Source organism: Columba livia, chromosome 11 (genome assembly GCF_036013475.1).
Source record: "Columba livia isolate bColLiv1 breed racing homer chromosome 11, bColLiv1.pat.W.v2, whole genome shotgun sequence".
Lineage (NCBI taxonomy): Eukaryota > Metazoa > Chordata > Aves > Columbiformes > Columbidae > Columba > Columba livia.
Window position 1 is genome coordinate 3,281,214 of NC_088612.1, and position 22,500 is coordinate 3,303,713.

Consider the following 22,500-nt stretch of genomic DNA (forward strand, 5'->3'; position numbering starts at 1 on the left):
ACTTGATTAAGCATCGTAAAACATAATCAGCACCAGCACCTCATTTTTAAAAAACCAGTTTTGCATGTGATTAGTTGGGTGGCCTTAGCATCCCAGAAGAACACATTATTGCCACGGCACCCTTACGGACATCCCAAGTCCAAGAATAACTTAATGTGACAAGTAAAATATGCATTATCTTTAAGAAATAGTTGCAAAATTTGTCTGGAAATTGCAAAAACTCAGCAAGACAGTCTTAGTAAAATAAATTCCTATAACAATTACGTTGATGGAAAGGTCCTCCTTCCATTGCAACGCCTTTGCTATTTTAGCCACTACAAGAAACATCTTGTTCTCCTGATTCTTTTCATATCAAAGCACTCAAGAGGACAGCAACACAAGAGACCACGTGCCATGCCCAAGGACACAATACTGAGATAACTGACAAAGCCCAGTGCCAAGTAGCCATGCTTCAAGTGTCAGCTAGGTGTTAGATAAGTAGGGGTTTTGACTACATGAACAAACAAACAGCTGCTTGATGAGCACTTGGCAGGACCACTAACCTAATGACAGAAGGTGTATTTTGAACTAATTCATGACAAGAGGCAGCTCTAGACTTGACAATCCTGCTGTTGCAGCCAGTCCCTGGCCCAGGGAAGCGCTGCTCTAATACCAAACCCACGTTTTGGTTGCAGCTCTGCCAGCAAACCTGGTGTCAGAGCTCCCCAGCCACTTGTCCCCTGCCTCTGGCATGACTCACCGCCTCCCCCTCATGTCTGTGATAAAACCACTTTGGGACAGGGCTGCAAATCACATCACGGAGCTGAACTGCCAAAAAAAGCAGAATTATTTTAACCCAGATCAGTTTATCAGGCCTTGGAGAGCACAGCCCCACCACCAGTGGTACCTGCAAACCTCGGTTAGCTAACAACAGCAGGGAGTCATCAAAACGCACGTTTCTGAGGCTGGGACAGCAGCTCTCTTCCTTCAGAGACAAGAGGTAGCAGCAGCCCTAATGCCAACAGTCCTGGCATGTCAGCGGTTCCCTTTGCTTTTGGTGCCACTTTCAACTGAAATGAGCACAGAGGCCAGGAAGATGCCAAAAACTACTACAGAGTTCAGGTTGTTTATGTAAATATCTGAAAACACAAATGCTTTCAGCCTTTCCAGGTGAGACACTGTGGAGATCACCTTCCTAGTACCAACACCAGCGGTTCGATTGAATTTATAAGTTTGACCATAACGTTTGCAACACTGCTTCTGCATATAAAGACACTAGGTGACTACAGGAGATGGGCAACTTGCACAGATGACAAGGACTTGCAGAAGCATGCAGCTTGGAAGAAGATGGATGGATACACACAATTACTCGTGGGTAAGAAACAAGACTTTGCAGAAAATCAGTGAGCCCCGGTACCTTTGTGAGCTGCTGCTCGGAGGGAAAGCCCAAACCAAACACAGTGTTCGCTCTGCTGTCCGCCCACTGGCCGAACTTCTGTGATGTTTTAGTGAAGGTCATGTTTGGCGTGATTGTGCTGTTTATGATCACCTGTTTAAAAACAGATCAAAAAAAAAAAAAGAATTAAAAAGTAGAAGCCACATCGGAAATGCATATCCTAGCAACAATACCACCCAAAGCAATTAGCAGTCTGAACTGGGAAATTGGTATATTCAGAAGACTTTTTCCCCAAACAAAACAGTTTCTATCTTATCTTACTTCATGCAGGAACTTTGATGTTTTGTCTTCTTTTTCCAAAGCACTATCAGTCAAACTGCAGTCAAACTCCCGCTGCAGGCACATCACTGAACTCAAAGCAGGGACAGGAGATATAAAATTACCCTGGCGGACATGCAGATGCAAAATCCTCTTTATTCAGCATTACAAAGGCATACGGCTACTCCCACTGCCCCGGCAGGGATGGCCCGAGGCCTCCAAGCGGGGTGTCCACCAGCAACACCTGCCCTCAGAATGGAAGAGCAAAGGGATAATTCTGCATTGCTCCCTTTGGCATCCACAAGTAGGATGTCAGCTTAAGAGCGAGTTTAACCTGGCAGGGTGAAGCGCATCGCCAACAACGCACACGCAGTATCAAACGTGGGCGTCAAGAGGAATATTCTGCCACTTTACACAAGTTAACTAATATCTGCTTCACCACCAGCAATCTTAAAAGCGATAGCGGTTCTTATAATTAAAGAAATAGCCAACAGGAGGAAGGCTGTTTGGATGAGGTCTCTAAGGAACTTAGTGGAACAATCATAAAATGTAATCTTGCAAAAAGGAATGAGATATATGTTAGTTCATTATCAAAAATCTTAACTTTATTTTCAAGATACATCATTATATGAGCCTAGAGACTCCTTCCCCTGGAAATTAATTCATGTACAATGCTCTTCCTGCTAACAGAATAGGAGCTTTCTTAAGTAATGCATACCATTATTTCCAATATGCAAATCGTGCAGTAATTAAGCCAAATCTGTGGGACAGTTTAATTGACATGATCAGGAAGTATCCTGGCAACACCATTTACTATGTATTTCAAGTAGCTTTTTTTCCCTAAGCTATCGTTTTCATTTAGCAAAAAGTCTGAATTAAATTTACCAAAGACCTTTACGCGCCCCGTCCCCTCCCTGATGTCCGACCTCTGTGCTGATGCTTTCATCCTCTTTCACAGCAATTGCTCAGCTTCAGCGGTTCCCTCTCTTTGCACCATCCCTTTCAAACAAACATACAATTTTCTGCCATTTCCTCCCACTGAAAGTTTCACCAAAAGGATAAAACCAGAGTGGCTGGAACCCCTGAAACTGTTTTTTCCATGGGAATAAAGAGGGATGGAAAGGGGGAGAGGTGACTGCAACAGCCAATGTAACATCTGAGTGCTATTCCAGAGATTTAAATTAAAAGAAAGTCAAGGAATTTATGTAGAGTTTTGACAATTCAAAGGGAATATGATGATATGAGGACTGCATGACACAGAGAGTCACAAGAACAGGAGAAAAACCAGGATGCTTTCCAAAAACTTTAAGCAAAGTGCTATATGTATATTTCTTCCTTAAAAATCTCACATCAGGCAGATGAACTACTTACAAATGTTTAGCTTCTCAAGTTATGGAATTTATTTTAGAAGCTATGAAATACCCAGAAATGTCAAGTGATAAGAAGTATTATTTCAGTCCTACCATGCCTATCAGATTAGACATCTGTGGGGAAAAACCAATAAAATTACCCATTTTACTGAAAGGTAAAAGCTTCATTCACTGCGGACTCTGAGAAGAATAAAATCCTCCTATGCCTCCTACAATAATAATAAATACAAATATATAAAAGAGCACAACAAAGTTATCTTTTAGACTACAGTCTAATATTATCAAAGGCATGATAAAAGGGATGATGAAGCCTGAAAACTGTAAACCAAGAAACAACTTACTGAGCGATGAAATGCACTATACATTAGTTTAGCACCTTAGAGGTTAATTTTCTCTATAGCCAGAGCAGAATCCAAGAAAAGGTTGTGGTGAGCACACACCTTCAAGAAACTGACAGTTCATCTGTTAAATGTATAATAAGCTGCAATTAGTGAAACTATCTGAAATTTGGCTCTACCTTTTTCTTTTTCCCCCTTAAATCTTCCCGTGTCAGTCAGACACTCCAGAAACGCTGCATCCCTACAGAGAAGTGAAAACCTAAGCAGAAGCTTAGGAGATTAAATCAGAGCTCATGGAAACTGCTCACAGGAACTGGATGCTGTGGGTACACTGCACTTATCGACCTGGTTTTCCTCCTCATCCTCACCCCATCACCTTGTCACGCTCACGGGAAGATGTCATCACATTAAACTCTTGCAGCATTAGCCCGCACATTTGCTCCCCGTGTAAATCTGGTCATCAATTCAGAGCACAGACACTACATTGGCCAGGGATCAATCGTGCTGGTTGCATTTAGGAGAAATAAAGGGCGTTATGATTTCAAAGAAAGGTCACTTATCAATTCAAATGGGCTCTTATGATGTAACTTTGCATTTGGTCCCCATTTGTATAATACACACAGAGCGCAATTCTGGCTGCATCAGAAAACAGAATAAACTTGTGGACTTTCATCCAGGATAATGGATTCAAAAGACAAACTAGTCTCTAACCAAATGCAGTCAGTCCCTGAAGTGGTTAAAAAGTTCTCCCTAAAGACAAAAGGCAAAGAGGAGCATAATATAATAAGCACCTTACAGAATAATAAACTCATTCATCATACTGACTGAGTCGTCTACATGAGGGACAAAAAATAATCTGCCTTTGCTCTCATCTACATGCAAGAGTATCGGATGGCAAACATCCCTGATACATCCGCATAAACCAAACAAAGTCTCGTACTGATTTCACTTCCTTTGGGAGAAAAACAATCCTGGCAGATCTACATTTTTATTTAAAGATGACACAGAACAACGTTCGCACTACAAGGTAGTGCTACATCAACCAGAAATTACTCCCAGACATTTAGAGACAAACCGGGTATACTCATCAGATAAAAGTGAATGCAAATAAGCTGGTATAGAGCAAAACATTCATAGACTGTAACACACCCATCCCACTGCCTTCCCACGCAGAGAAACTGCCAAATAAATCAAACAGGGAGGGGTCACAAGATGACCTGGGCTCCTAGAAGGAAAATAAGTATATTGGCAGCTCATGCTGCTTGTAACATATGAGCACTGCCCATACGTAGAGCTGCTATTTCTTTCAGGGCATGCTTTGAGCATTTAAAGCGTTCTCCTCCTAAACTCCCCGTATCACACCGCCATACAAAAGGGGAAAAGCCAAAGCGGCTCCTAAAAATACCTTTTCCCAAGTCACCGATGCATTAACACAAGGCGAACGCATGTGAGCAGACACAGGGCTCTGCTTGGCTCACCACGGCTGCCCTGGTCGCATCAGCCCCCGTGTGCCAGGCTGGCGAGAGGGAAGAGCAGAGACAAGAGCAAGCTCAGGTCCAAGGGACTGAAATAACAGCTATGAAATAGATACCTAATATATTAGCCAACGTATTTTGGAACTGCGTTAAATTCAATCAGAAAAGGGCCCCGTATTCTGAGACAAGAGTGCCAGGTAAGGAATTATTTTGGAATTTCCCCTTTAAATTCACATCACCTGTTACTCTGAAGTAACCTCCCTTCCAGAAAAGCCCTAAGGTTCAAGGCCATAGGACCTACTCGTTAAGAAGTCACTACGTTAAAACCTCCCCATTTCACTTTCACACTTCTGAATATGTGCTTTCCAGTTCGCAGCCCTTGTGAAATTTAATTTCCCCAACCCACCAGGCTGCTAATCTTCAGTAAATACGTATTCCAGCCTAAAACCAGAATTGACAAGAGAAAGAAGCTGCTAATCCTCTGGCCACAGCTATCACCGACTCAGCAGGTTCTTCCAGTTCATTGAGTTAACGTGAATCAGAAGGGCTTGTGACACTGGATGTCAAGATGAGGAGACAGGGATGGATTTGCAGAGAAGTTGTCCCTCTATCCCAAATGTTCAGCAACTCCCTCGTGGAATTAATCCACATAAGTTTCTGTGATTTGCCCTGTCTTATCTACTATCCTTCCTACCTCCCCTGACAGCTTCTAGGCTTACACGCAACATCTTTTCACCAATATGTTACTGGTGATAAACTGGTCATCGCATTTCTAGTCCTACAAAGCCAGCACACACACAAACACACATTGTTAATCAAGACAGTGCTGTTAACAGGAAAAAACAGAGTCCCCTGCTGAAGCCACCTAACAGAATAGAGCAAAAGCAGCACGAAGACACACTCACAGCCGCGTAAGAACTTGGGAATGAAAGAACAGCCTTTGGGCACAGCAGTGAACCTGTAATGCAGGAGGATTAATTATATCTGTTTTACAAATCAGGGCCAGCAGATAGGATCAAATCTTTCTCCCCACCCTTCTAAGACATTGTAGAAGGTCCTTAAAAGAAAAAAAAAGCCTGGGAAAACAGCAAGTAGGCACTTGTTCTCGCTTTGCTTTACCTGCTGCACCTGACACGAATGCAGTGCTTTACTGGGACAGGCTGAGGGTGCGGATCAGCCAGAGTGGAAGCACTGTAAATGTATGTTAAGAAAGGCACTGAGTGTGTCCATTTGGCTGTCCCTCCTGCTCCTCTCCATCATTTGTGCACGACCTGGGGGGGGATCAGAGCACAGGGTAGGCAGAACATCCGCTTGCTCTGGGTACCCATCACTTTACCCCTATGGTGCAGTGACGCCGGCCAGCCACCACTTTTTACGAACTACTGCTCTGTGCAGTTAACCAGGACAGTAGTTATTTCACCCATCGATGGACTCCAAAAGCTTCCATAGCTACATCACATGTAGCAGAGGAAGAGGAACCGCTGTGATTCACGCACACTCTGTGGCGAGGAAGATGCCAGGACGCCGTGCAAGCCGCAGAGGACTTGCTGCGGTCCAAGACATCTGCTTCCCAACATGAGCTCTGCACGGAGGAGATGCCACCTCTTATGAATAAAGTGTCTGCTGCAAAAGGGCCATTTCTACAGTGGCACATATTTTGGCTTTGTTTGCATGACCTTGCAGCCCCATGACAAGTCAATGAACGATGACATTAATTTTTAACCCCAAAAGCCAACAAATCAAACAAAAATTAATACAGCTCTTGTCCTCCTTCATGAAAAGAGATGTAAAAATAGCCCCTCTCTCCAATAAAAAGACTAATAATTGTTTTTCCCCGGGTAAAATATTTCTGTTGTAAAGCCCTCACTGAGAACCTGTCTAAATGCAGCAGAAGTGGGTTCGTGATTATGTGAATTCTATTAAGCAAATCTCCTGCTACACCTACTCCATTGCACTCTTTTTCTTCCCAAGGTAATTAACATCTTTGCAGAGCTGGCTTCCCACCTCCTCCACCCAGTCTAAATCTCTGAAATCTCCTATTTTTGCTTTGACATCTGACTAGAATTTTTTCTTCCTTTTAGGCACAGCACACACATCCACCCACCCACACGATCCAAAGCACCAGCAGCTGTTTCAGGAAGAAAATCTCCAGCAAGGACTTTCAAACCCTCTACACTGGAACAAATTGTTACCCAGGAATTGCATGCAACATTTTATAAAATGTACAAACCGAGATGCTTTTGTGTTATTTTCACATGAGAAATAAATTTTGGAACTGATGGAGACAAGGCGTTGATTACAAAGGATATTATTATTTTTTTTGGTAACTAAAAAGGGGTGAAAGAGAAGGTTGCATTATCTACAATTAGATACAATTAAGAAACCTCATAGATATATCATATTCACACTTTGGAGGATTTAATAGAAAGATGCAGTCTTTCTGTAGAGTATAACCACATCCCTATATGAATCATTTAAGCACATGTTTTCTGCATCCTTCAAGCTGTATGACAACAGCTTCACTTAAGCCTGAAGGCCCCTTTGCAGAAGTCAGAAATGGCCACGTGCCATCCTTAAAGACTCTTATAGAATCATTTTGGTTGGGAGAGACCCTTAAGATCATTGAGTCCAACCATAACCTAACTCTTCTACTCTTTAACAACCCACACACCTCAGTGGGCGGTCAGCAATGGGACGTCTTGCCACGTCCTCTCTAAAATCTGGAAAAACTGTCCCTTGACATGAGGAACGGCCAAGAAGGGCAGGTACGCTATTCTCAGGAGATGGCAGGTTCTACTTGGCACCTCGAAATTGTTGCCACTGTTAGATGTCAATCAAGTTCAACCAGGTCTAGCAACACTTAGGAGCAACACACTACCATAACTGAAGACATGATATATCTATGAGATAATATAAAATACTAATTCTTCTGCATCCTCAAAAATCCCTCATCCCTTATTTTGCTGTTAGAAAATAAAGCTGGGGCTCATCTGATTATCTTGTTCGCTCCTCAGGGAGAATCAGCTTTGGACTTTAGCTTGTATTCAATGGTTGACAGTCACTTATACCACTCCGCATTTTCCATCCAACAACCACTGTGCCATTAGGTACAACTTCACAATCCAGAATCAAGGAAGAAGCAACGCTTGGTTTTGTTATTTTCTTTTTTTTTTTTTTGGTAAAACTTGGAAACTATTGCCTTGAATTATGTTTGATGCCCACGTTTTAAGAATACACAATGCAGTGTAGTTTATTTATAGGCTCCATCTGGCATGACTTGATTAGCATGTCTGATACATAGGGATTTCCAAGTATTAGATACCTCTGGCATTACAGCGGAGCCAGGAGGAGAAGGGAACAAATAACTGATATAGTCTCACCTCATAGGCTTTGCTTTGAACCAGTGAAATAAAAAAGATGAGGGAAACTATCTGCAAACTCTACCGCATTGTGCCTGTGTTGATGATGTCACTAAAAATCTTGAATTTTTCCTCAATTTTCACCTAACTACAGGCATGGATTATTTTAGCCAAAAATTTGACCAAGATTCTTCAGAAGCTTTGCAAAGTTCTAGGATCATGACCTAAACCAGGCATCCTTTGCTTGATTGCAGGTTTATTTAGAACAACATCACATGGTTTAATTAAACCCTCTGGCACGGTTGGATTCCACATTACTACTCAAGTCTGGTGATCAGAAACGGCTCTGCGAGGCAGTTACGCACTGAAACACTTTCTTTGATGGAGCTTGATATTTTATGGAGACATTAAAAAAGGGGAAGCCGACTCAGAACAACAAGGAATCATCTGGCACAGGTTTTAAACACAAATCGTGTTTACAAAATGCTTCTGCAGCATCGATTCTGGACTCAGTTGTGTGTGGTCCTTCCACTGAGCCAGTGACACACACGCACTGTTCACACAAGCAGACAAAATGAGCCAGACAGGATCAAACAGTGCCAGATGTGCTTCTGTTCTTCTGTCAAGGATACAGCTGTTGCCAGCACTGTGTTATCTTCTCTCCTAAGCTTACTAACCAGCTGCTGAAGGATTTACTTCCAGAAATAATCCAGACAACGAACATTTCACATTTCAAAGTTAATAACTTGGAATGAGATTAATATAGAAACATTTAAGTTATATGAGTTCTACAACTCCAGACTTTTTATTTAAACCAAAACACGTTCTCAGCAGATGATCAGGATTTCTGGCTGATGCAGTCCCAAGGGACCCACCGCATTGCCTGGGATTTACTTTGCTCCATTTCTCAGCTTTTGACAAGCTCTCTTTCACCTGCAGCCCCAGGTTTTCTTTGTGGAAACATGTTTAATTTTTCTTTCCACTCGACTCCACTAGTATTAGCAATTTTGGAATTACTATTGCAGTTGAACCCTAACGGTGTTTCTTCTTCAATCCTCTGAGCACTCAAGGACCTGCGCGCACAATGCTACTTGCTCTAGTATCTAAACCAGTCTTAGCAACCATTGAAAATTCTCCTGCAGACACATCTCCAGGCAATGTACCATCCTTCCAATTATTAAATCCTGCACCTCCCCTTAGCCTGAATTCCTGAATATCACCTTGAACAAATAAAGGGTGATGCAAGCGGGTAGTGTCAGCCTCGGCTGACAGCTCTGCTGCTCCTTTATGCTGTATTTCTGCATGTTCTCAAGGTATTTTAACATCTAGAGAGTATAAAAATTCTAGTAACTTTAGTCAAGCTGAGTATACCACAAATATAAACAATACAAATATTTTAAGATCATTTGGGTCTGTTATTTTCCTGAATTTCTTTCACTCTTATTCCAAAGATGTCTTTGGGAAGAACGTGAAGTCCTGGTCTATGTAGCAGAAGTAACTGGGAGGCACCAGCATCACCGCCTAAGGGCACATTTTCCTTGAACTGAGAGTCCCCCCTTAATCCTTCAAAGCGATGCTAAAAATCTGGAAGTCTAAATGAAATCAGGAAATAGCTATTAAAACCAGCACAGTAAAAATATGAATTATTTACCGCAAGTCGTTGGACTGTCTGAGTGAGAGATCAGCTCCAGCTCAGCTTAGGCTGGTGTGCTGCGACTTGGGGCAGGACAGATGTGCTCCTGCTCTTGATCTGCTCATCATGCAAAATGAAGGAGAACTTCCCTACGAAAGGAGCGGCTGCCTCTCAGAGTACGGCCTGATCCAGCTTCATTATTTACAGAAACAACAAGCCCAAAAGGGATGGCAAAAAGCAGCTAGAGACTCTTCAGGCATCTTTCACAAAGTACTTTGTTTGACACAGTTGGTACTAGAACGTGTCTCCAGCAGACGAGCAGCGTTCTCCAGCATGAGCCGGGGAATCTGCACCGGGAGAAGACCAGGCTGATGAGAGTGGATCAAATGTCATCAAATGGTTGTAAAGGCTCTAATGTAGATTCACAGCAAGTTTGCTGATGACACCAAGCTGGGAGGAGTGGCTGACACTGGAAGCTGTGCTGCCATCCAGAGCCCTGGACAGGCTGGAGAGCTGGGCAGGGAAAAACTTAATGAATTATAACAAGGGCAAGTGTAGAGTCTTGTATCTGGGTAGGAACAACCCCAGGTTCCAGTATAAGTTGGGGAATGACCTATTAGAGAGCAGCGTAGGGAAAGGGACCTGGGGGTCCTGGGGACAGCAGGGTGACCATGAGCCAGCACTGGGCCCTTGTGGCCAGGAAGCCAATGGTACTTGGGGTGGGTTAGAAGGGGGTGGTCAGTAGGTCAGAGAGGTTCTCCTGCCCCTCTGCTCTGCCCTGTTGAGACCCCATCTGGAATCTTGTGTCCAGTTGTGGCCCCTCAGTTCCAGCAGGACAGGGAACTGCTGGAGAGAGTCCAGCGCAGGGCAACAAAGATGCTGAAGGGAGTGGAGCATCTCCCGTGTGAGGAAAGGCTGAGGGAGCTGGGGCTCTGGAGCTGGACAAGAGGAGACTGAGGGGTGACCTCATTCATGTTTACAGATATATAAAGGGTGAGTGTCAGGAGGATGGAGCCAGGCTCTTCTCGGTGACAACCAATGGTAGGACAAGGGGTAATGGGTTTAAACTGGAACACAAAAGGTTCCACTTAAACTTGAGAAGAAACTTCTTCTCAGTAAGGGTGACAGAACACTGGCCCAGGCTGCCCAGGGAGGTTGTGGAGTCTCCTTCTCTGGAGACGTTCAAAACCCACCTGGACACCTTCCTGTGTAACCTCATCTGGGTGTTCCTGCTCCATGGGGGGATTGCACTGGATGAGTTTTCGAGGTCCCTTCCAATCCCTAACATTCTATGATTCTATCATTCTATGATTATTATAGTTTTTCTGTCTCAACAGTACTTACCTCTTATATTATGTACATATAAACATCACAAAAACACAACTAATGTTTTTACTTAATAGTCATCAGGCTAGCATAAAAGCAATGAGATGTTTATTGTAACATATGTACAAATTATGCACACTAGAAGATAGGATTATGCATTAAAATTATATTTTATACCGTGGTTTTGTATTTCAAAAGATGTTCCTCCTTTTATGTGGGGGGTTAATTACTTCCATTTGTTGAAATTACTCTTTTATGGCTCCAGTATCATCTCCAGTGCTAATAATCATGTTGAAATTTGCTCCAATAGTTCATGAAATACTTAACATACTACAATAAAAAGAAGATGAAGGGCATAAAATATGCTCAAATTTCTGTATTACAGTAATCAGCCAGGACTGGAAATCTTTTCTTATGGCATATGGAGGTTTCTTTTGTGGACAGGTATGGTCAAGGAATACTGGATCAGTCACCTCGGACCTCCGGAGGTCAAAACCTGGTCACCTCTCCACCGACGTACCCTAATGTGGTGTCACCCTTAAGATGGGATGTGTCTTTTGGGTCTTCAAACAGTAACAAGTGTCACACGCTGCCTTTCTGATGAATGGTCCTTTCTGTGTTGGTTCTTAGTGTGACAAGTATAAGCAATATTGAGCCCATGCTTCACACCCCTGTTTTGTGGCTGACACTCTTTCTGGGACAACCAGAAAAGAAAGGATTTCCCACCCAGCCTGGAAGAAACAGCATGAAGGGAAATAAAGGAATCTCCATCCCTTTGACAAAACACACATATATGCTCACCCACTCCTTTCAAAAATCACAGCATTTAATTCAGGATTTCTCTATACGCATTATAAGAAAAGGCAACATGCCACTTTGCAAGGTCACTTTTCATGCACTTGTACATCTGTGGCTACCCAGGGCTGTGAAACATCCCCTGACCATTTCACTATGAAATGATTAAACCTGAAAACGTAGGCGGTTAAAAAACTCAGGCGTTTAAAAAACATAAAACATGGTACATGACCTAATTCAGCGAGCACGGGGTCAGGCAAACACACACAGGTACTCTGAATGCCAAGAGGGAAAGCGATTTTGTGATTGTTTCTGCTACACATTATCACAAATCAGATCTATGAGTCTTAGAAGCACAGCTGAATGCTGCCACACCAACGCAGGGCCCTGGCGAGGTACGCGTTGCCAGAAACCTTCTTTAATTCAGTGCCAAAAATTTTGTAATATCTAAATTACTTGGTGTTTTTTTCCTGAGAAGGAAGTGCTGTTGGTTGAATGGCTGAATTTACATCAAGGCAAGAAAAAAAGAACACAAAGAAGCAGCCAGATGAAGGAATTTCATCCTTGCTACCATACCCTGCAATTTTTCCACTGTGAAAGGAAAGCTGCTTAAATCTAAGAGTCACCTTTTGGCAAAATACCCTGGGATATTTTTAACAACTATGTCTTAAAATAATTCCATTTCCACAGGCAAATAAAATTATTTGGTTTGAGTCTCTGAACAGAGCACTGAAAGAACTCCGAATTCCACCCCCGTGTGCCAAGGATGCCTGCCTCCGGTCGTGAGAACCAAAAAAGCACGGTCACAAAGAGGTGGGTAGCTGTTAAATTAGGTAGCAATTAGGACTGGTACGGGAACAGAGGAAGCCAGAAATATATAAAATATTAGCAGATTTACATATTGCCCCTTCTCACCCTCATAAATATCTGCTATCACCTGCGGCTGGGGCTCTGTCCCTGCCGGCTTCACTCTGCTCTGGAAAACATCCCATCCCTTCTCGCTGTGCCACTCGTTGATAGATCCCATTATAAGGGTCTATATGCCACTTAATCAAGCTTCATCATACTATATAACATACTGTGTTCACTTTGGGGAACATTGTGTGAATACTGATTGGCAAAATTCGGCCCACATTCTTATTCGCATTAATTGCAATTTACTTCAGAAATAGACCCATTGATTTTGCTTTCCAAGCACAGCAATTTTTCTGGGTCTCTCTTCAATACTTTCACACAATTATGCCCAACTTAGCTGCTGATCTTCAATATTCAAGGTAATTGTTAGGTAATGAACTCTTTCAAATGATCTAGCAACTGGCACTGAGTGTCAGCCGACAATATTTTTTTCTCGGAAACACTAAGTCCTTGTTTCTGTATCATGTACTTCCCAAAATTACTCTTGCAATCTACTCATCTCTTTAAACTCCGTTTTAATTTTTTGGTAGTAATCTGTCTAAGCATGTCCCAGAGACATCTGAGCTGACTCCTACTGTGTCACTTTGCTACCGCTGTCATAACATCTTACCACACGGTTCATTGCTCAGTAGTAATTTTTAAGATAGCTTTAAGTTCATTATTAACAACTTATTTCTCAAAAGATAAAAATGATGCTGTTGCAGTCATAGGTTCTGTAGACATTTAACATCCGAACAGCTGAATATGAGGACAGAAGTCTGTTTCTGAGGGATTATATTTCTTTCTCAAATTCTATACAGAAACGAGTTTAGAATTCTTTCCCCCTTGTCTATATTGCTTGAGTATAACATATTTCCAATGTACAAAGAAATAACAAACCAACCAGGGCACTACCATGCATTATTCCAGAGGATGACTGAGGATACCGGTCCAAGTAGTTTTTGCTTTCAAACCTACCCCTCTGAAAAACAGAATAATGTAGGTCACTTGTAATGAGGAGCCCTGTGTGGCTTTCCCCATACGCTACACAGCAACTGGGCACCTACAAGTTCATGTTCTCCCTTCATTGTCACCGTATTTTGTCATTTTGCAACAGGGTTGACTTTTGCCCACAACACTGGGCACTTTCATAGGGTAAAGTCTCTTGGCTGCCTCATTAACTCTGAACCAGTGTGTGCCCTTGCATTTTACTGTATCATTTCCTCCAGCATTCATTATGCTGCAGTTTAGACAGCCTCTGGCTAGAAACTTCTTAAAACATCATGATGAAATCATTTCTCGACAACATACAAGTCAATCATAATGTAATTAAAAGATATACTAATCTATTCTTGTTTGGTAATGGTATCTTGGTTAAGATCACCCAGTGCATACTCCTATGGTATCTGTGAAATCTTTTGCTATAAATTGTAAGCTTACTGTCCACAGCACCTGTTTTTCTGCAAAGACACAGGAATTATAGTAGATGTTTACCTAAAATAAACTATTAGAACAGCCACTTTGCAGTTCAGACAACAAGAGAGAGTTGTAAGAGACAGACATCCTTCATCACCTTCCTTCCAGAGACAAGTCCTTTAGTTTCCTTGAGCTTTAGCTTTTTTGTTCTTAAAACAGGGATAACTTTTGCCCGCAGTCATGCCATGATGCTAATCCAGCTGGTATTACCAATACATGGAAGACTTTATTCTAATAAGTAAGCGAGACATATGGAAAGCAGGACACCACCAACCGATGCTGTCTATATTTTCCCTCACAGTCCTACCCAGTTTCATTTTTGTCTAGAAAAGTAGGTCAAATGCTAAACAATAGTTGTTTGAGGGAGGAAAGCAACTTTTAACCTTAGCTGGGGATAAATGTCCTCCTTTTTCTAAATCAGCACTCTTAAAACAGACAGGAGGGTAACCGGGGATTCTCCAGAGGTGAGAGTGAAGGCAGCATCTCTTCTCGACCTGTTCCTTAATCAGCAAAGGTTCAATACAAGAGGAATAATTCATGTGGCCAGCAATTGATTCTTGCTTGGGAAGCCCCAAGGGAGAATTTTAATCACAGAAAGCTCACCTTCTTCTGGGACACACTGAAACTGGGGGGTGGTTCCTTCGGAATGTCTTTTGGGCAGATTACAAAGCAAAGTTTGGATGCCCATCTTGTTCCCAGCAGACACTTTGCGGCGCTGGGCAGGAGCCTCTGGCTGTGGGCATATGCTGCCCCTGCAGCTTCCCTCTGCCACATACAGTAATTACTTTCTTTTCATTAATTGGTCTTAATGCATGCATGCACATCCACAAACCAAGCGACCCACCGCTGCGAGTACAGCAGGTTTTGGCTCAGAAAGCGCACACGCCGGGGTTTGTAAAGCCACCAGCCCACGACCACCAGCCCCAGCTTCGCCTGAGCAGGTGCAGGAGCATCCAGGGGATGTCAGAAAATTTGGGGGGCTCAGATTTCCCCGGCAAGCTGCAGGGGTTGTGTGTGCTGACTGCAAACCGGGCAGCCGGGAGGTTAGCTGGCATCTCTGGAAATGAACACGCTGGCACAAGCAGTGTAATGATGGTGATATATTAATGCTGTACCAATGTCAAAGAAACATTACCATCAATCCAAACAGGCAGTATGGCTGATTTATAAGCCAATATATAACCAAATATAGCACAGGAGATGTTTGGAAAAACAAGCATGTGAAATAAGCGTGACGGATAGAAAAGCTTTATTAAGGGATGATTTCTGTGATCTCCCTCTCCCAGGACAGTGATAATTTAACACCCTCATCCAAACAGGAACACAGATAAACAGGCCGTAAACTTGTCTCGTTACCCTGTGGTTTGTGCTTTGACAGAAATGACTGATGAGTTTTGTACATGAGTGAAATGCTTTAACTTATACATCCGACTGGGGTCTGCTAGGGAAAAGCAATCACCTGACAAGTTACTTGGGAGGGACTAATCAGAGGGATAAGCCTGGTATGTAATAAAAACACTCAGCTGAGCAACTCGTTCAATCTGACTGAACAGGATTCTTATGGAAATAATTTAGCACACTATATGGTGATGCAAAACAAAGTAAGAAAGAAAGAGTGAGGGGGGGAAGTCTTTGTGCCTAATTTGTCATCTAAGGCTGATGAACTCCAGTGCAAAAGCTGAAGAAAATTAAGTGCTAACCTGTAAACAGTTCAACCAGGCAGAAGTGAATATGCAGTTGGCATTTACATTAAAAGCTCTAGTCTGCACATATCCATCTCCTTTAAAAAGAACATTTTTTCACCGAAAAGGTCTCAGCCTTATCTATCTAGTACGGGTGGTGGGTTTAGATACTGTGCTACAGACTCAATTTGGACGCTTAAAACTCATTGAGATTGTCAAGTCAAACTAGGCAGAGATAAAAATCAATTATGTTTGGCAAAATCACTCTCAAGGCACCCTGTGTTTTTTCAGTTATCACTACCAGAGTCCATAATGGGTTATATTAAAAAAGCGAGTATTTATGAACTTAAGTGTTTAATGTAGGCCATCTAAGTCAATCTTCAGCCAGGGCTGACAGTCACGATCCTCTCCGCACAGTAAACACGCCGGGTACCATCAGCCTCCTACCTTGGCTCCATCCACACTGATAATCCGATAGCTGTTTCTCGTGCTGTCATAGAAGTAGGAAACAGTTACAGCCTGCTTGCTTGCGGGAACCCAGTTCTTCTTCGTGCTGGGGTCAATTTGGAAGACATGGGCTCTGGTGGTGAAGATGGGCTGTTCTCTGGAATAGGGAGGGACAGGAGAAATGGATGCATGAGTCTGCGGAAGATGAAATGTCCTAGAAGCCCAGCCGTGACCAGGCGTGTTGAAAGCACAAGACAGAGAGTGCCTGGCAATCCCCCAAGTGAAAAGGCAGAGCAGTGACCCTGCCGAGCCGCAGTCCAGGCTTGGGGACCGCTCCTCAGCATCACTACGTGACCCTCGGTGCCCTGAAGCTATTGCCGTACCCCAGGAAGCATTCCTTTATTTTCTCCCCATGCTATACTAACTCGGTACCCACCTTTTCCTCAAAATATTTATTTCCAGGAAAGCACACTCACGTGCGTTCTTTCTTTCTACATCCACATATTTTGCCAAAAGCCAAAACGAGCCCCAAGGCTGGATTTCCTCCTGCCGTGCACTCCTGTGAACCACCACTTACAGCTGGGGTCCCTCCGCGGGTGCACCAACAACTCCAGTGATGCACAGGCACGGTATAATTACTGAAATATTAATCTCTGTTCCTTAGAATCACACTGTTCTGTGGATGTGCATGAAAATTTCATCAGATGCAAAGCCAGTCAATTATCCCGGAGAGTGAGGGGGGGAAAGAAAAATGACCGAAACCCTGTATTAAGATATATGTATATTGCCCTTCAGATCAGCTATCAGTGGGTGATGTACTGCCCTGGACACCCCATTCCTAAACACCAGCCCTCCTCGGATGCTTTTACTTGTAAAATCCCCCCAGGGGAGGGGTTTTGTTTTACCTTCAACACCTGACAATGCAAATCACACATAAAGCAGAGAAGATGCAGGACCAAAAGAACAAAACATAACACACACAAGTCACCTAGGTTGAAGATCAGAATAAAGGCCGTAAAACCACATTCGCTTCCATCTATACCTTTATTTCAAGTTTAGAAGTGGAAATGAACTGCAAACCAAGCTCTACAGTGCTTTTATATATGTGTTTATGCTTCTAGTTCTTAAAAGCTACAGTATATAGCGGTCTGTATTAAATGTACTGTTCAATATATCCTTATCACATACAAAATATGATATCATGAAAAGTTACACTTGACAGGATTATGACAGGATTCAAACCCAACTGTACTACAACACAGTTATTGCTCAAAAATGTTTACCACATGGAAACTGAAAAGGCTGCCAGGCTGAATTTTGCACAAAGCAAATGAAGAGTTAGGTGAAAGGCCAGAGAGCGCTCTCATGCTATTCTTTCCTATGCATATATATATAACTCTATTCTTCTTGGTCCCATAGTTTTGGAACTACACTTTCATTAAGATTTCTAATCCTCAGCTCCTTGTATATCCACCTGTGCATTTTTAGAATAGAAAAGCTTTGGGTACTGTGTGTAGAAACTGTATCAAACATCACACATGATCTTGAACATTGCAGTTAAATTAAAACAGAGTTGAGTAAATTTATGAATATCTAACAGATGAAGGGATTTAAGTGTAGAATTAGCTCAGGAAAAATGGAGTGAGCTTGCAAAGCCCAGCAAGGCCTCAGGAGGGAGAAAATGAAAAAAATGGTTTTCTGCTTTTGAGACATATGCGAAGTTTTACATTTTCCAGGGACTGCCGCGCAGGTTTCTAGATGGACAGCTGTAAAATGCTTACATGAAATAAGTTCACATTACAATGAGAATGTCATGTAACAGCAGTGACAGAGCAGCATTTGCTACAGCTCTTCCTTATCAGTTTCTCACTGAACCTGACTCTCATTTCACATGCTAAAAATTGATCCCATCCTTAGCTGGGAGGAAAGAAGGGACAGGTCTCTGTAACATTTCGAAAATATTTCCATCATCCATTACACAGGATTAGCAGCCTAACACCCAGAAAGGTCACAGAATCACACAGAATCTCAGAATGTCAGGGGCTGGAAGGGACCAGGAAAGCTCATCCAGTGCAATCCCCCCATGGAGCAGGAACACCCAGATGAGGTTACACAGGAAGGTGTCCAGGCGGGTTGGAATGTCTGCACAGAAGGAGACTCCACAACCCCCCTGGGCAGCCTGGGCCAGGCTCTGCCACCCTCACCGGGAAGAAGTTTCTTCTCAAATTTAAGTGGAACCTCTTGTGTTCCAGTTTGAACCCATTGCCCCTTGTCCTACCATTGGTTGTCACCGAGAAGAGCCTGGCTCCATCCTCCTGACACTCACCCTTTAGATATCTGTAAACATGAATGAGGTCACCCCTCAGTCTCCTCTTGTCCAGCTCCAGAGCCCCAGCTCCCTCAGCCTTTCCTCATAAGGGAGATGCTCCACTCCCTCGTGGAGTTTCTTTGCAACAAGGGATGCAGGGAAGGGAAGTTTCGCTCGAGCTGCTTACTCTTTTATTCTAAAAACACGTACTTTCCCTGAGAGAAGAATAATTTGGACTTTATTTTGCCTCTTACTTGGCTCTATACTTTTAGTGGATGCTACTAATAATTGTTTTGCTAATGGTAATATGACCTATATATTGCAGTCTAAACTTTCAGAAGTTGCCTCTGTGCAAAGCTGTTCCACAGACAACTTTAATTCCGCTAACTCATTTTAGCAGTTCCAGAAAACATGGTTAAAACTATGCCTGGCCTCCCTGCAGCACAAGCAGTAAGCACAGAAAGTAAATCTGGAGATAACAAAAATAGAATGAACGGAAAAACTATGTACCTCCATTTTTTCAGGAGGCTTGTAGCAGCTACTGTTGTCAACAGGAGCTGTATGCACACATCCAAGTGGATAAATGAATGCATAATGAAGCTCAGGGCTTGAGATAGCCATCTATCCATCCATTCATGTGGGGCTCTTAGAAAGGCTGAAAACAGCAATGCTGACTTGAAATCCCCACAGTACATGCCATGCTGAGTGCCAGCGTGCCCGGGGGGACAGGGAGCAGCCAGCCGGGCTATGGCCTTGTAAATCAGAAGACAAAGAGAATTTATGAGTGTTTAAAAGCTCATGAATTTTAACCAAAGTTGTTAATGATTGATTAAATACTCTTAAAAAAAAAAAAAATCCATTTAAAAATCAATTTGACAGTAACATCTACTGTTTAGAGTAAAGCTGTTTGAAATGTAGTAAATGGAGACCTAAATTATAGCTAATAGTTGTTTGTTTAATAATACTGATTAAGACAGAAAATGCACTTTGATAAGCTTTTTTTATTATTAAACATGGCCAGCATGATTTATAAATATGATTGCAATTTTCAAGTCACAGTTTTACTCATTTTTAGCTGACTTTTCATTTCCATCCTTGTGTCATGTGAGACAAATCTCAAGTAAAAAGCAATCATTCTCCATTAATGTAGAAATATGTCATTAACCTTTTCTGAAGAATTTAGAAAGCAAAAACTAAGACTCCCGAGCTAATTAACTGCATCCACAGCTGTGTGAGATACACTATCACTTTCTGGTTAATATATAACCATGCCAAATTTTACAAGTGCGTGAATAGCTGCAAGCCATGTGTTTCCTATTACTCTTGCTAATCAACGGGAATGATCTCTCACTTAGGAAAAGTTCAAATTATTTAATTCACAGTTCCTTGTTTATCGTTTGAATCATGAGCACAACCAGTGATTTCAATCACTTGAGTTGTGAAGACTCTGGGCTGACTGGCACCCAGCACCGTAAGGGCTGTGGGATGGTGGGATGTTGGGATGGGAAAGCCCGGGCCACAGCCACGCATGGAGCCAGCTCCAAACTGGGCACCGATGATGGGAGATCTTCCGTACTCAAGCAATACTTTTGGTAATAAACACAATGCTGACTCGTGTGGGTGCCTGCAGGATCAGCACCCAAGTTCTTTTAAATGTGAAAAGTGTACAGGGTGCATCAGGTGGACCGCAGAACTGACCAAGCAGTACATAGTACATAGAACGAGCCCAACAGAGCTCGACAGAGCCTGACAGAACATGACAGAGCCCAACAGGGCCCGACAGATCCCGACAGAGTTTGACAGAGCCCAACAGGGCCCGACAGAGTTTGACAGAGCCCAACAGGGCCCGACAGAGTTTGACAGAGCCCAACAGGGCCCGACAGAGTTTGACAGAGCCCAACAGGGCCTGACAGAGTTTGACAGAGCCCAACAGGGCCCAACAAGGCTTGACAGAGCCCAACAGAGCCCAACAAGGCTTGACAGGGCCCAACAGAGCCCAACAAGGCTTGACAGAGCCCAACAGAGCCCAACAAGGCTTGACAGAGCCCAACAGAGCCCAACAGAGCAGCTCCTTTACCTGTTGCAGGATCTGGAACATCAAACATATTTGTGACAGGAGCTCTGTTACTCCACTGGAAGCAGAACCACATTTGCACACTTTGCTGAAACTTTTATTAACAGATCACATAAAATTCTCCGTGAAGAGGGTTCCTAGTTTACAGGCCAGGATTATTTGTGCTCTCCCCATACTAACACTAGAACAGCTTTGTACTGGATGTCTAATTTACCAACTGGAATAAATATGATTTTTAAAAGAATATGTCCTCAAATAGCTGCCATTCGGTGGAGGGTGCATACGCCTGCAGACAGCACGTCAGCGTAGTTTCTGGAACGTGGTGTTTCCTGCTACAGGCCAGCGTCATGCACACGCTGAGCTTTATACGGCCTGACAGTGCCAGCAGATCTGCGGTGATTTGCTCTAACAAGTAGCAGATAACGAGGATCTTTCAAGAAAGAAGAGGAGTAGATGCAAAATCCTGCATTGTGACATACCCCCCATCAGTGGTCATGATGCAAAAAAATGTACTCGCTAAACACAACATGATAAACTTGGTGTCAATAGTTATCTGTATTGAGCATTGCTACTACTGCCTGAAAGTTCAATAAAAAGAACTAATCGTTTATGAATATCTTAATATATAATGTAATTTGGAGTCCCAGTTGTACTTGGGATAATTTGAAAAGAAGCGATGTTGCTGAAGAGCAGAGTGCTGCTCCCAGACCACCGCTCCCAGCACGGCCAGCTGTGCAGGCACGGCTCCCAGCTCTCCCCCGGCCCCAACAGCCGCCCTCTCCTCCTGTTCACAAGTGGGACAGTAACCACACCAGCTCCCAAAGCCACCAAGCGTTCCCTGCGCCTCCAACTTCTCAAAAATGCATGCACAGCTCCAAAGGCTAGAAGCACATCGGTGAGGCAAACACTTGCCTTCAGTCCCCGAGAACACTGAATGAATACATCCTGCCCCTGGATGGCGGCCAGCTCTTCTGCTGCTCCTCCATGACCCCAGAAGTCACCAAATGTCCCCCTTCAGCCAGCAGCAGCGCTGGCACCAGCGTCCCCAAGCCTCGGGGTGCACAGCTGCCCTGCCAGGCTGCTGCTGTCTTGCCTTCATAGACTTTGCTGTTACGTGATGGCTCCTGAGTTCACAGATAGAGATTTTTCTCCTATTTGAGGTACTCATCTCGATGAAAGACCAGGCAAATAACGATGCCTAAAACTTACCCGTGAAAATACTGTTTCATCTACCCGTAACACTACTCATTCATACACGCACACCTCAAACTCTAAAAAACCAACCAATCCCTTCCCCCAAAACACCAAAATCCAAGTAAAGGAAGACTTCTGATGAAGGACATAACTGCCGCGGGGAGAAGTTATAGCTTATGGTAATTAGCACACTAGTTGCAGTGCATACACAAAATTAATCTTTGCTCAAAGCAAAAGGGAGTCCACTATCCTCCAGCCTGTTAACTCTATGTATTGAAGGCTCATGCCACCTTGGATCAAATATTTTCAGGGAGCAGAAAACCACATGAATTAATAGCTTCTTCACAATGACTGAGGATGAAGCCGGGGGACCCGTCCTTGCCTCACCGCACACACTCCAGTCAAGACAAGCGCCTCCCCCTTACGTTTGCCACAA

The 22,500-nt window shown here is 43.2% G+C and overlaps 1 protein-coding gene across 5 annotated transcripts in view; it reads right to left on the minus strand.

The window, feature by feature from the left end:
• The window catches only part of HOMER2 (homer scaffold protein 2), a 74,292-nt gene that overhangs the window by 19,470 nt on the left and 32,322 nt on the right, over positions 1-22,500 (minus strand). For all 5 annotated transcript variants that reach the window (XM_065076476.1, XM_021280296.2, XM_065076475.1 and 2 more), the window contains 2 exons: positions 16,489-16,645; positions 1,397-1,528 (listed from right to left, as the gene is read on the minus strand). In XM_065076476.1, coding sequence (XP_064932548.1) covers positions 1,397-1,528; positions 16,489-16,645 — 289 coding nt within the window. The remainder of the gene's footprint in view (positions 1-1,396; positions 1,529-16,488; positions 16,646-22,500) is intronic.